General features: G+C 27.4%; 1 protein-coding gene across 1 annotated transcript in view; it reads left to right on the top strand.

The window, feature by feature from the left end:
• The window catches only part of LOC107453721 (A disintegrin and metalloproteinase with thrombospondin motifs 6), a 97,449-nt gene that overhangs the window by 51,128 nt on the left and 31,744 nt on the right, over positions 1 to 14,577 (top strand). Inside the window, exons 5-8 of the mRNA XM_043041875.2 lie at positions 876 to 965; positions 6,864 to 6,994; positions 11,209 to 11,358; positions 13,194 to 13,340. Coding sequence (XP_042897809.1) covers positions 876 to 965; positions 6,864 to 6,994; positions 11,209 to 11,358; positions 13,194 to 13,340 — 518 coding nt within the window. The remainder of the gene's footprint in view (positions 1 to 875; positions 966 to 6,863; positions 6,995 to 11,208; positions 11,359 to 13,193; positions 13,341 to 14,577) is intronic.

The following is a 14,577-nucleotide window of genomic DNA, read 5'->3' as shown; positions in this document are numbered from 1 at the left end:
TATGAATACAGATCATCCATAACATGAGTTCAAACCCAAAATATTGTTCTTTTTTAAACGTTTTTTGGTAGTTTCTTTCTCTGAGCTCTCCAAACACGTATTAATTTTGTTGAAATAACATGGTTGTTATTTTATCATTTAACTCGTTATGACAAACGTAGTTTTATTTACGCCGCTGCTAGTTAGAGATTTAATATGAAAAAAAAAGATATTCCTCTTTTTAATCATCTTATTTTATCTATTTTATTATTATTCTACCTTTCATCATTTTCTTATGATTGTTATTACTTATGATGTTATTACTTAATGATGATGTTATTACTTAATAATATGATTGTTATTACTTACTTTAAATCATTATAATGAACTGATTATTATTAATATTATAATATTAGTTATCATTGCTACTAAATGTTATTATTCTTGTTATTAATTATCACTTATAAAGTAAATGATATATAGATTTCCAAAGTCAGTTATATTTGTTAATTTAATCGATGTTTCTATCACAAAAAATTTTGGTGAGTTTTACAGAAAAAATTATTTTTTAAAACGAAAAGAAGCCATTTATAAATAGAGCTGTAATAGAAAATAGAACATATGATTTTGATAACTCAAAAAATTTAAGTAATTTTAATGAAATTGTTAATTATATTCAGTTTATAAATATGGAATAAATTCGTCCACAATGATAACAAGTTTTTTTTACGTTAATTATGAAATAAAATAAAGTGACTCACCAATCTCAATGGCTTGTTTAAAAAAAAATCCAAATTTATAAGTTTTGTTATCCATAAATGATGAGAAAAATTATATAATTAAATAAAATGAATTCATTTGATAACAATTATTTTATTTGTCGTATTGTATTCTAGGTCTCTTCTTTATATCACGATGCCAGCATAGGCAATGCTATAAATATCGTTTTAGTAAGATTAATTCTTATTGAAACTGAAGATCAGGAGGTAAATATAATTTCATTTATTTTTCGTTTAATTCCGACGTATACTCAGAAGTACCTTAAACAATAATTCTCGTAATAAGACCCAAAATGTACGGTATTTAAACTATTCATTTGGTAATTTTTACGTTCATATGGTAACGGCTTACTAGAAATCCAGATTTTCAAAATACTAGTTCATATTCCGCCCATTTTCTAAGAAAAGAAAACGAAATGAAAAAGTAAATTTAACCTAATAAATGGTTTATATACCATGTTCATGATAAAAGTTTTACGACTTTTACCAAATTTTATCACATACTATAAAAACATATTTTATAGTTTACTTTACCAAAATTACCAAACTTTCGTATTCCCATAGGCCCAAAAACATGGTAAATTTTAACATATTCTAGTAGTTTTGACTAGACTCATCCATTCCAAACTGAAAACTGAAATATGTTCTCTCTGAATGTTAAAACTAGCAAATTCGAAATTTTAACAATTTTAAATTAGCGAGTTAAGTAGTTGATTGAAGTTACCACGTAGTGCAGTAAAAATACATTATTACTAAGTCTGTGTAATTTTGTAACTTACTGTATATTTACTGAAAACTCAATTTCCAGAGAAGCGAAAATAAATGAATTGTTTAAATTATTTTATTTAATGTAATTTAATTTAATTTGCAATTTTGTAAATTTTCTGTAACCTAAAAGACAACTTAAATTTTGGGAATATCAGCTAAACTCCGAACTATAATACGCAAATTCGGTGAAACCTTAATAATGTGTCAATATGGACTATGTTTACATTAGAACTGAAACACAATTTCATGAATTCTGGTTCAAGAAAAATTTATTTTCATCGCAATATGGTTCTACTTTGTACCATTGGTACTACTTTGTACTACAACTCATTCTAAATTTTTTTTAACAATTAGTTGAATACACTGAGAAAAAAGTATTGTCAAAAGTACCAGAATATGGTAAAATTTACCGCGTTTCTGGGTCTATGGAAGAACCGAAGAGCTCTGTAAAATCTTCCCAAGCGCTTTGGTAAAAGCAATATGGTTTTATTACATGTGATAAAATTTTGTAAATGTGGTAAAAATTTTTAATTTTTTCATTGTACCTTAGAGCTTGGCATGAAAACCGTTTATTCGGACAAATTTGCTTTTCAGTTTTGTGTGCCAAGTTTTGTTTTGCTTTTGTATGTTTTCAAAACGTGTGATAATAGGAACTATAATTTTGGAGACGAGAATTTCTGGTAAATTGTTACCATATGTACGATAAATTACTAAAGTACCGTATATTTTGGTTTTATTAACTAGAATTATGTTTTTTTTTTTTACCTATTGTACTTGTTTTACTTACTGCGATTTTACCGATTGTTTTTTTACAGTATTGTTCTTACTATACTAAATGGTAATTTTATCAGAATTTTTTGTCCGTTTAAGAAGCCAAATAAAAAAATCGACAAAAGGAAAAACCCAAAATTAATCACATACAATGTGCATGTATACATTTCTGCCTTATTGTTGCTTCATAGTTACATTTATGCCCACTTCCCTTAATGTTTATTTTTGAGAAAACTTTTATTCACTGTAGATAAAAAACTAGAAAAACCACTTACATAAGTCCAAACAAAAGTTTTTATCTCTGCAAAGTCTCCCATTTTACGAACTATTGAATGAGAAATAAACCTTCTCTGAATAAGTGAAGTGGTTTAAAAAATGAATTTAATGGAGCCGGTTGCTATTGTTCATGAAAGAAAAAAGAAAGTGTCTGGTGGGAATTCAAGTATGAAAACTCCTTTTGTACACCTCGTTTTGTTTCTTTAATTCTAACATTTTGTTTCGATCTTTGAAGAAAAAGGAAGCATTTTCATTTCGAGATTCCACTTCATCTTGTGCCACTGAATATGATTTTTGAAATTGATAGTTAGAACAATAGATACGTTAACTATCAGGTATTTTAGGTTGTAAAATTAATGATTTTTTATTAGACAGCTGCATCTCATATTTTTTCCAATGAACTATTGTTCCTGAATGCAATGTTAAGGTTTCAAGAATAAAGTGTGTTAATAAGTCATCTGCTGTAACTAGTTTTTTGATAGTAACAATTCCTGTGTTCTTGCAATTATTTCTTTTGTTTATCAATTGTCACGTACTTACGGAATTATTCGTATTTATTTGTGAATATAATTTTTAGTACAATTTTATCTGTAATTTTATCTAGTTTTAAGGTATACAATTTTTTACATAATTTTATACTATGCTAATTTTAAATGACAAAATATAAACGACTCATGAAACTTGAAAAATACGACTTTTTTGAAATTTAAATGGAGAGAAACAATTCGGTTGATTTCGTTTAAATTTTGTATTTTGTCATAGAAAAATTACACAGTTTAAAATGAGATGAAAATGTAAATGCTTTATAATTCAAAAATATTTCTATTTTTTTAAAATTAATAATAAAAAACAATAAATTATCTTAAAAATTTACATTTTATTTGATAATAACTTTGGAAAAAAGAATTCTGTAATTGTGAGTTAAAATAATTCTTGAAAGTAGTTTTATAGGTATAGTGTAACTAATATTTAAGGACCCAAATTTTTGACAAATTTGACTTAACTATTGAGACCGGTCGGGATAACTTGATTGGTAGAGCGTTACACCCATGTCAAAGAGGTCGTAAGTTTCATATCCGCCGGCCAAAGACTCCCTGTGTAGTAAATGGTGACGTTAAATCTGTGGGATCACAAAGTCTTCCGTGTTCCCATAACAAATTATACCTCTGGGGGTAGTGAATTGGAGATTGATCGTTCTTTGGTCAAAATTACGATCTGTGAATGAATAAATGGGGCCGCCTTATGAACGGGTTGTGACGTGCGTGTAGCTGAAGTCGTATTCTTGACCATAGATTGCCCCACTGTGAAACAAGAAACGCACCCTCTGCCTTAAATACTCTTGATTTCACCAAACAGGCTTTCTGGACTGACAAGTGACACTAAAAACAACAGCACTATTTTAGGCCACATCTTTCAGAGAGCGGCTATTGCTATATTTTGAAGGTTAAGAAATCGAATACAAAGAAAAATAAAGTATATCATTATTTAGACAAAGTATGATTCTTAGACAGATTTCTTACATAAAAATGCTGTAACCACAGATTCATTAGCATGTATAAGGTTCGTTCATCGAATGCTAATGAGTGTTAGCTAATGAAATGAGGTTTAATGCATAGAAATAAAATTTATTGGGTATTTTTTTGCTTGTTGCGTATATTTATCTTACTTTTCTCTGGTATTTAAAAGCAAAGAAAATATGAAACATATATTAAAAAATTCTTTTTTCCAATTATACTTACTAAATTTTTTCCACAATGCCCACCTGTTTTAACATCCGTTAATTCAGGCAATACCTACTAAATAAAGAAGTGTATTTTCCTTCGTTGTTCGTTTTTCATTCCAACGTAATTAAAAATAGAATGAATGGTTAAATATAACAGGGTCGAAATATTCAGAAAAATTTTAAAAAATAATAAGTTATTGTTATCATAATTTTCAAAGAAAGTCAACGAATGACTCATTTTTCAATGTAATAAAAATATATTTTTTCTTTTTAAATTTTGTATAAGTGATAAAGAAGTGACTTATAAAAAAAATATATGAATAAATATAAACTTAGAAAGCAGCCCAAAATCAAACAAAAAAATAATTTTTGTATGACATTTACACATTTAGGTACACATTTTAGTTTGTTGAAATTCGATCATTAGATCAAACTATATTACAAACATATTATTTAAACAAACATACTATATAGTTTATTTTTTTTATCTCTTGCGCTATATGTATGCACGCTGACCGAAGTATTAGAGCACGTTGGACATTCCTGTTATCGCACATTTTATTCATTCTTTTATTCGATTTCATGATACTGGTTAAATTTGAGCATGATTCATCTTACTATGTTATCGACGTTTCAACAAATTTACTGCTCGGTAGAATGTTCAAAAATTTTAATCGATGATGCTATATTATGCCGAAACTAAAAGAGACAATGCGTGCAACAAAATAATGTCTTTTAAAATACTTTTTTAATGAATATTTTTAAATAACATACAACTCACTAATAATGATAAAAAATCTTAGTTAAAAGATATAAATTAACTTAAAATATGAATAAACGAAAAGAAAAGCAAATTATATATTTTTTAATTTAAACTTACGATAAAATAGACTATGAAAATGTTTGAACACTTATGTTAATCACTTTGTAAAATAAACCTAGAGCCTAAACAATTTTACTTGAACGCTTATAAATTTTAAAGCACTGATTTTCTAGTTTCAAATTAACATTGCACTAAATGTTATTTATCGATATTATAGTGTATAATATTCGAATCGTCGTTTTAGGTAACCTTCTAATTAGAGAATACCATAACTAACATCAATTTTTATTTGTTAAGGTACGCAGAAAAAAAAATTCTAGAAAATTATCGTACTGTATGATAATGGCATACCTAGTAAAAAATAAAATCTTTATTCTATAACATAATTATTTATAAACATAAAATCTACTACATTTAAACCATTTAATTAGTATTTTTTCCATTCATATGCTAACGGTTTACCGAAAATACCACTTTTCAAAATTATAATTCTTATTTCCACACACTGAGTAAAAAAATACAAATTGAAAAATAAATGTAACTGAATAAATGGTTTTTATTCCAGGCTCTAAAGTAACATGACACCATATTTATCCACTTTTATCACATGTTATAAAACCATATTTTATTGTTAATATTACCAAAATCAATACCTAGGCGCTTCTGTAAAAATTTCCGAGTTTTTAGTGTCCTCATAGGGCCAGAAACACGATAAAGTTTGCCATATTCTGGAAGTTTTAACCAGATCATACTTTTCTTTCTCAATGTACAGTGGAAATTACTTTTATAATTAGTTTGTAATATTTTATTCATAAATTGTATGGGAGCTTTTCCCAGTTTAAAAATTTTTCATTTAGCAAATTATGAAGTATAAAATGTATAATGCAAATCATGTGATTTTGTAACTTCAATGCGTAGAAGATTAATTCTTATCTGTTGAAAAAAAATATTTTTTCACTTTGAATTTTACTTTAAGAATTTTTAACGACATTTTTGTTTGTATGAGAATTCTATTTGTTACATATTTATTTATTCATTTGTTAGAATTTTTAGGTCCTTTAGTTTTTATGCGAATTTTATTTATCACGTATTCATTCATTTTATAAGAATAATTCCTTTTTGTTTTTATACGAATTTTATTTGTTACATATTCATTCATTTGTTCATTTAATTTGTTAAAACAAAAAAATCATCAGATAACAGTTTTCTTTAATGAGAAGAATGAATTTTTGTTAGAAATTTTAAGAACTTCTTTGTTATTCTGTCACTTTTATTTGTTACGTATTCATTAATTTATTAGAATTTTAATGACTTTTTTGTTTTTAGAAGAATTTCATTTGTTACATATTCATTCATTTGTTCATTTGATTCGTTGAAACCAAAAAAAATAATAAAATAACAGTTTTAAATCATATGAATGTATTTGTTGGAATTTTTAACGACTTTTTTGTTTTTTTGAGAATTTCATTTGTTACTTATTCATTCATTTTTTAGAATTTTTAACGGCTTTTTTGTGTTTATGAGAATTTTATTTGTTACATTTTCATTCCTTTGTCCTTTTCATTTGTTAAAACTTAAAAAAATAATAAAAATGACACTTTTATTTAACCATAAGAATGTGTTTGACCCTGTATTTGCATCTTTACTACATTCTCAACCAACATTATAAATGTTGAGCAGCAGTAACTTAAAACACTCTCAGAATATTTGCTATTATTACAGACTATTTTTGTACCCTTTTCAGAAGGCTGAAGAACTGAGCATAAGTCAGCACGCTGATGATACACTTCGTAGCTTTTGTCGATGGCAAAAATTTGTAAATCCAAAAGATGATACTCATCCAAACCATCATGATGTAGCTGTCTTACTCACCAGGTATGAATGCGGTAAGCACCATTTTATTAATTTATTACGTTTTTTTACTTATAAAACAGTATTTTTTAAAAATGAACAACGGAAAAAACTAATTTAAGGAAAAATAAGGGATAAAATTAGCTTTAGAAAAATGTAAAGTATAAAAATTAATTTCAAACATTAATAACAGTGCAGGATGATTCGGTCTAAGACTTATTGTCAAAACTATATATCGTCAAGTGCAACTGAGAGTGAAAGTTATGTATTTTAGTATATAGAAACTAAAACTCAAACTATATTTGAAAATACATTTGAAAAAAAAAAGAAAATTGAAGAAAGAATGCACACATTTATGACGCCATGGCTTTGAGAATTTTTTTAAACTTAAATAATATAAATGTAGAAGCATAGAAAAAAAATCATGGAAACTATTTTATTTTAAGCATTCAACTACTTTTGTTCATTAATTAGAAAGTTGTAAAAATATCTTATCTCAGCAGATAAAAATAACTGAACGTATTTTAAAAATTATAACAATTTTTAAATTAAGTAATGAACTAATCTAAAAATTTACAGCAGTTTATGTGGTAAGATTATGTGTTATTTACTTTTTAATTTTAAAAATTATGAAATAATAGTCATACAAAAATTACTTTTTTGTGTGATTTTGGACTCCTTTGTAATTTTTAATTTTTAAATATTTTTTTATAAATCATTTATTTATTATTTACACGAATTCAAAAAGAAAAATTGTATTTTTATTACGTTGAAAAATTGAGTTATTCGTTGACTTCCTTTGAGGATAAGGATAACAATAATGTATTATTTTTAAAAATTTTTCTGAATGTTTCGGCCGTGTTTTATTTAGCAATTCATTCTATTTTTAATTGCGTTGGATTGAAAAACGAACAGCAAAAGAAAATACAATTGTTTATTTAGTAGGTATAATTGATAAAAAAATTTATTTTTAATATAAATTTCAGATCTTCTTTGCTTCCAAATACTCGGGGAAATTAAGCAAAATATACGCAAACAAAAAATGCCCATTTATTTCTATGCATTAAGCCCCATTTCATTACATTTTAAAACTCCATAAGAAGGTTGACATGCTTTTTTTTAAATTAACGCATGTTGGAATATCGATAGAATACAGCCTGTAACGGAAATTTTTATTACTTGTACTTATTTTTTTTTATTTGTGTTTAAAAAGCATATCAATTAAATAAGATATATTTTATTTGCCGCCAAGATGAAACAAATTATTTTAATTTTTTTGCCAATTGAGAGAGAAAGGACAGCGAGTAATTTAAAGGTTGAATCAAATTATAAATATTTATTTAATGACTATTTAAAAAACCAAACCTATATGCAATTAGTTTTTAGTGAAGGCCGTTAACCAGTGGCAGCAAGTCAAAACAAATTTGTGTTTCCTTAGAATATTGAGCACTTTTCTATAAACTAAAGTGATAATACGGAAATATTCTAAATACCTTGTTTTACCTTGTCTATCAAATAATCAGAATATGAAAAGAGCGGAAAATTATTTACGCTTTTCCTTTTACTTTTTTGACACTAGTGCTTACATATAATGTCTAAACAAGGTTATGTATTCTTTGATCACTCTTGATTTAAATTCTTATAATTCACCGCTTATTGTCTAAAGCATGGGTCACCAAACTTTTTTCATCATCAACCCCTATATAATTTTTCGAAATCTCCGTCGACCCCCATAAAAGTAATTTTCCGTTAATTAAAATAAAACTCTATTAGATACTGTGTTTGTACATTTATTTTATGATTTTGAACATTTATTAAAGTAATAGTACATATTGTAACAATAGTTTTATGAAAAATATATTAATGTTGAAATTTAAATACCTTAATATTTATTAAATAATAAGTAATTATAAATAAGTAGAAATAATAAGTAAAGTAACTACAGATTTATTGCTTCTTAACCAATGAGATGAGTGTGCCTGGTGTTTTTTTGCAAGGTTCGCTATATTGGGTTCAAAATTGGTCAATTTTAATTTTAAATCCCCTCGTAACTCCACATTTAATTTATTTCTGTTCTTAGTTAAGATTGAATTTACGTGACTGAAACCGGCTTCAACCATATAGGAACTTGGAAAAGCTAGCATAAAAAGGCTGAGCTATTTCATAAAGTTCTACATATTTTTGCATTATATTTATATTTGTTCAAAATTTACTTATTGTTAAATTTTTAAAAAGCGTCTTTGCTTCAAGATCCGATAATAATTCAGCAAACTCATCTTGCAGGTTGATGTCCACGTTTTTGATGATGCGTTTATTAATTTATGTTCTATAAAGAAACTGATATTAAGTCAATTATAAAAAAAATTCACAAATTTTACATACTCAATTAGATATTTGGGATTTACGTATTAAGAGCTGTTTTTTCTTCGACCCTTCCGATTCGAATCGACCCCCATTCGACCCCCTTGCTTAGATCGACCCCCAATTTTGTTAAATAGACCCTTGGGGGTCTATATAGACCACTTTGGCGACCTCTGGTCTAAAGATATATTTCAAGCTGAAAATTTTCTGAATAAAACTAATAGCAATATTTCGTTGGCTCAGCTTTGTAATTTAGTTTTGTGATGGATTTAATTTTAATTATTAAAATTATTATGCTATAAGTAGAGGAATTAAATTGAGTAAGTCAATAAATTATAATTATCTTAAATTAACCCGTGATATTTGAAGTATGTACTATTTAAAATATCACATATTATTTGAAACAAAATCTAGAATGTGGTCTTATAAATAAGATCACTGTTGCTTAATGATATTACTTGCTTATTTTACTAACAAAAGTATTAAATAACGTTACACATAAGGAAAGGTAAAAAAACACTTAAAAGTGTAGTCAAAACTATCAAAGTATGGCAAAATTTACCATGTTTCTGAAATGCATGGACGGCAAAGAGCTCGGTGATTTTTGCCGAAACACTTTGGTTATAACTTTTAGTAAAATTAAGAACAAAATATTGTTTTATAATGTTTGATAAATTTTTGTATTTTTATCATGATACCTTTTGAGCATGGCATATAAACCCTTAATGCAGCTAAATTTTCTTTTCAGTTTCGCATTTTTTATAAAGCCTGAATAACTTTTTATCTAATGATCGAATCTGCACGTTCTAGGACTCCATCTTAATGGATCGAGAAGGTGACCTTAAATATGCTAATTAATTTGAGCAGACGTTATTTTAATTTACAAAATTAGACACAAAAACGTAATTTCTCTTCTTTTTTTGACAGATTCAGATTTCTGGCTCTAAACATTGAGGGTTAGCCGCAATCTGGGAAATATGGTTCCAATAGTTTGGTCAGAACAGTGCTCCAAAATCTTAACCCCTTAATGTTAATTTTACTTTTTGCGTTGTGTCTCAAGAACTTTTTAACAAAATTCAAAAATTTTTGCAGACAATTGTAAAATTCGTTTACCCAAACATAATTCCATACGAAATATAACTTTTAATATATATTTATTATTTTATACAATAATGGTTGAAAATTTTTTTATTGTAAGACGCACAATTTTTGCATCAAATTATATTCTTTAAAACGATAAAAAAGAATTGTATACCTTACAATTCAAAACTTTCCGACCATTATTAAATAAAATAATAAAAAATAATAAATATATTTTAAAATTTATCTTTTTTCATGGATGTATCTTTGAATATACATATTTTTAGATTGTGTGCAAAATTTTTTCAATCCGGTTATAAAGTTCTCGAAATATAGCGAAATACTCAAAAAGTAGAATTAACATTAAGAAATCCAAACTTTGGAGAGCTCTTCTGATCAAACTATTGAGGCCTTATTCCCATTTTCCGCTACCCCCTATATTTTGTTGGTTGGATATCCGAATACTTCCAAAAAAGGTATGTTTATTCAGAGAAAGTGCGCATTTGTATCTGATTTCGTAACTTAAAATACCGTCTACACAAATTAATTAGCATATTTAGGGTCACACCCACGAGCCTTTAATATTGGGTCCTAGAACGTGAAGATTTGATCATTAGATCACGAGTTATTAAGGGTGGTTAATTTTTTTTGGCCCACTGTACAGATTAAAATCCACAGATTCAAATTTTTATCTATTGAAGGTAGGGAATTGATCTATATTTTCTTCCACAGATAACACCATTTTTCTCTGTTTATAAACACTTTGTATGATATTAAGTGCTGGATGTTTATCATAGGTATAACATTTGTACGAAAGCAAATGAACCCTGCAGTACTTTAGGATTGGCAGAAGTGGCGGGAATGTGCCAGCCTCACAGAAGCTGTAATGTAAATGAGGATACTGGTCTTGCATTAGCATACACAGTTGCTCATGAAATGGGCCACAAGTAAGAAGAGTTTTTTTTTTTTTACATCATTTGTTCATGATTTTATTCACTCTAATCCCAGAGTATGTAAAGAGATGATACATTTTTCATCAATGCGCATTAAAATGGCAGCACTTTGGTCATAACGTTTTTAGCGCCACACTGCGGCAAAAACCTTCAGTAGTTAGATTGAGGAGTTTATCCTTTTCTTTTCTTTTTAATTGGATACCTTCAAGTGACATCATCGTAGATAAATTGTGGCGTTTGTCGATTCAGAAGCCAATCAGGTTTCCCACACGCGTGACGTCGCTATCAGATATCCAGTTGAATCTGATTTAAATCACATGGTTAGGCATAATCACTTCACTTCTAATGGTGTTGAATGTTTGAATTTCTTTGTAGTCTTCTATTTATTTGTTTTATTTTAATTTTATGAAATGCTTAGATGTTAATTCTTTAACGATGTCGTGTGTTAATGAAAAACTCAACTTGTAGTTTACTTTGTAAAAGTACATTTTGCAAAGTAAATTACGATTTATTTTAAATATTTTAATTTCTCTCCATTTTTCATTTACTTGAATTCATTTCCATGTTTAATTGACTTGCACCATTACTCATTTTAAAGTAAAAAGTTCATTAAATAAAAAAGCACCATTAACGTAGATTTTTTTTAATTGTCTCTGATTATAGAAGAATATATCATATAACAGAATGAAATAAACAAGAATAAATAAAAATAGGACAAAAACACAATTTTCATAAACTGCTGTTTGTAGAAAATGCAACACCATGAAAGAATCATCAGAATCAAATGAAATTCGCAGCAAATGTCAATTATAGGATATTATGCAAATTAATAAAGTTTCAGAGCCATCNGCGCGTGGTGGCTGCACCAAATACTGATTTCGGACGCTTAATTTGTTTCTTTTGTTTTGAAAATTTCATCATTTATTTGTATCAGTACAAGTCGTTTCTGCATTAAATTTCATTTGATTCTGATGATTCTTTCATGGTGTTGCATTTTCTACAAACAGCAGTTTATAATCAAGCCGAAATCGAAGTTTAAAGATTCGAAACTAATTTGGAAACTTTTTTTCTTCTTCACATAAATGAACAATAGGACAAAATTTCGTAACGTTAATAGTATAAATTCAAGCAATTCTATCTCTATTCAAGATTTTTTATTGGAATAAAGCAAAAAACGGAAGAATCTAAGATTAGAACTAATCACACTCAGGAAAGTACATGTCCTTCCTTCATGTGAAAAATATAATTACCATTATTGAATATAATAATTCAGAAATAAACAAAAATATGGCAGGAATACTAAAAAATATCCGTAGAATGTTAACCATTTAAATCTACGGAATCAACTAAAGTTTCTTTTTAGTATTGCTAGAGGGCATTGCGGCCCGTACGGTCAGAAGAAACTTTAAGAAAAGCGTCGTTATGACGTCAAAGGGGCTCGTCCTTAAGTTATACATTTTATGAATTTAATATTATATTTTCAACAAAACATTAGGAACATAAAATTTCACTTTTTATGACACGCGAGAAAAGTGAAGAAATTTTTAAGCTATTGTTTACGACGTATTTGATTGAAGGTGAATCACTATTCACACTATTACTAATCGTTCACTAAAAACGGAAATAAAACACAATGATTTAGAAGTATTTTAAATTGAAATTTTAATTTTTTGACTAATTATTTTAAATTTGAAACTTTACTAATTTTATTTTTCTTAAATTTAAGTTAAAAAAATACATAAATTGTTTTTCATTTATTTCGATTTTTAATTTTTCCTTATTTTATTATCACAAGATATATCTTTAAATTGTGCTTATTTTCTTCTAAGCTTTGGAATGGCACATGATGGACCTCATAATGGTTGCCAGGCTCCCTTTGGAGAAAGACAGCATGTTATGTCCCCCCATCTAAATTCTGATACGAGCCCACTTATTTGGTCTAACTGCAGCAGAAGTGAAATAACGAAGTTTTTGGAGTAAGTACGTTAATTTCGAGCAATATTATTTCATTTGATTCCAATTATTTGTTCAAAAACTTTTTTTTTTAATTAAAAGGACATCATTATTTTTAATTAATTATAGTATTTATTCTTTAAATTTTAATTTTTCTTAATTTTTCCGAATAAAATGTTTTTTTATATTTTTAAAAATATTTTCAGTGAGCAAAATTCTCTTATTAAGGATGCCAACGCGAAAAAAATCCTTAAAATTTATTTACATAATGTGTGACTGATTAATATTCCTTTTACTTAGGATCAAGTTGTATTGATTTTGTTGACTTTTTTGGTAACACTCCGTGTCCTTAATAAAATAATAAGTGTGCTCATACGTTTTTGAAAGTTTTTATTTAAGGGCAATAAGTATGAATTAAAGCTACAAAACTGCTCTTATTGGTAGATCTTTACCCGTGTTAGTGCACCGTAAGGCTCGGTTTTCAAATGTTAGATTATAAATTTTTATTTTAGATTATAAATTTTTATTTGCATAACGTCTTATTTTAACGAATTTTTGATTGACATACTGATGATTTTAAAACTTTCAACTGCAATCGACAAAATTTTTAATCGAATAAAACGGAAAGTAGTTACACTTGTAATCTATCCTTATCACACCGCAAATAATCAAAATGAATTATATCATTACTAAATTTTCTTAACTTAGAATTCATAATGACGTAATATATTTTCATGCTTTTTTGTATTTTCTTCATTTGAAATCTGATTTGTTGCACCTGATACACTACCTGACAAAAAGTATTCAAATATCTAGTGGTGCAGACTTGTGGTGTTTTGAGGCTTATAATAATATGATGGTTCTCCTTTTGAATCGATTGCAGGCTGCACACGTCTGGAGAGACTTTCCATTAGTTTTAAATTGGTGACCATGAGAATTGTATTCCAGGCGCACATCGTAGTTGAAGTGAGTGCTCACAGTAAAGTGACTCCTCATTCTTAGATCGAAATCGTCCCAAAGGTTTTCTTTGGGCATTAGATCGGGGCTCTGAGAATTCGAGTTCAGAAACATCCATTTCATCAAACTATGGCTGTTCAAATCTCGATATGTACAAGGAGAAGTTATCCTGCCGGAAGAAAGTTGGGCTTTATCCGAAATATTGCCAAATAGATGGAAAAACAGTAATGTCCTGAAGGTTCACGTATACAGAGTTCATGTTTCCATCCATAGAAGTTAAAGAACACAGGCCAAGCTATTAAA

Source organism: Parasteatoda tepidariorum, chromosome 6, assembly GCF_043381705.1.
Source record: "Parasteatoda tepidariorum isolate YZ-2023 chromosome 6, CAS_Ptep_4.0, whole genome shotgun sequence".
In the NCBI taxonomy this organism is placed as follows: domain Eukaryota; kingdom Metazoa; phylum Arthropoda; class Arachnida; order Araneae; family Theridiidae; genus Parasteatoda; species Parasteatoda tepidariorum.
The sequence above is the reverse complement of the archived record's forward strand: the minus strand, read 5'-3'. Positions and strand labels throughout refer to the sequence as shown.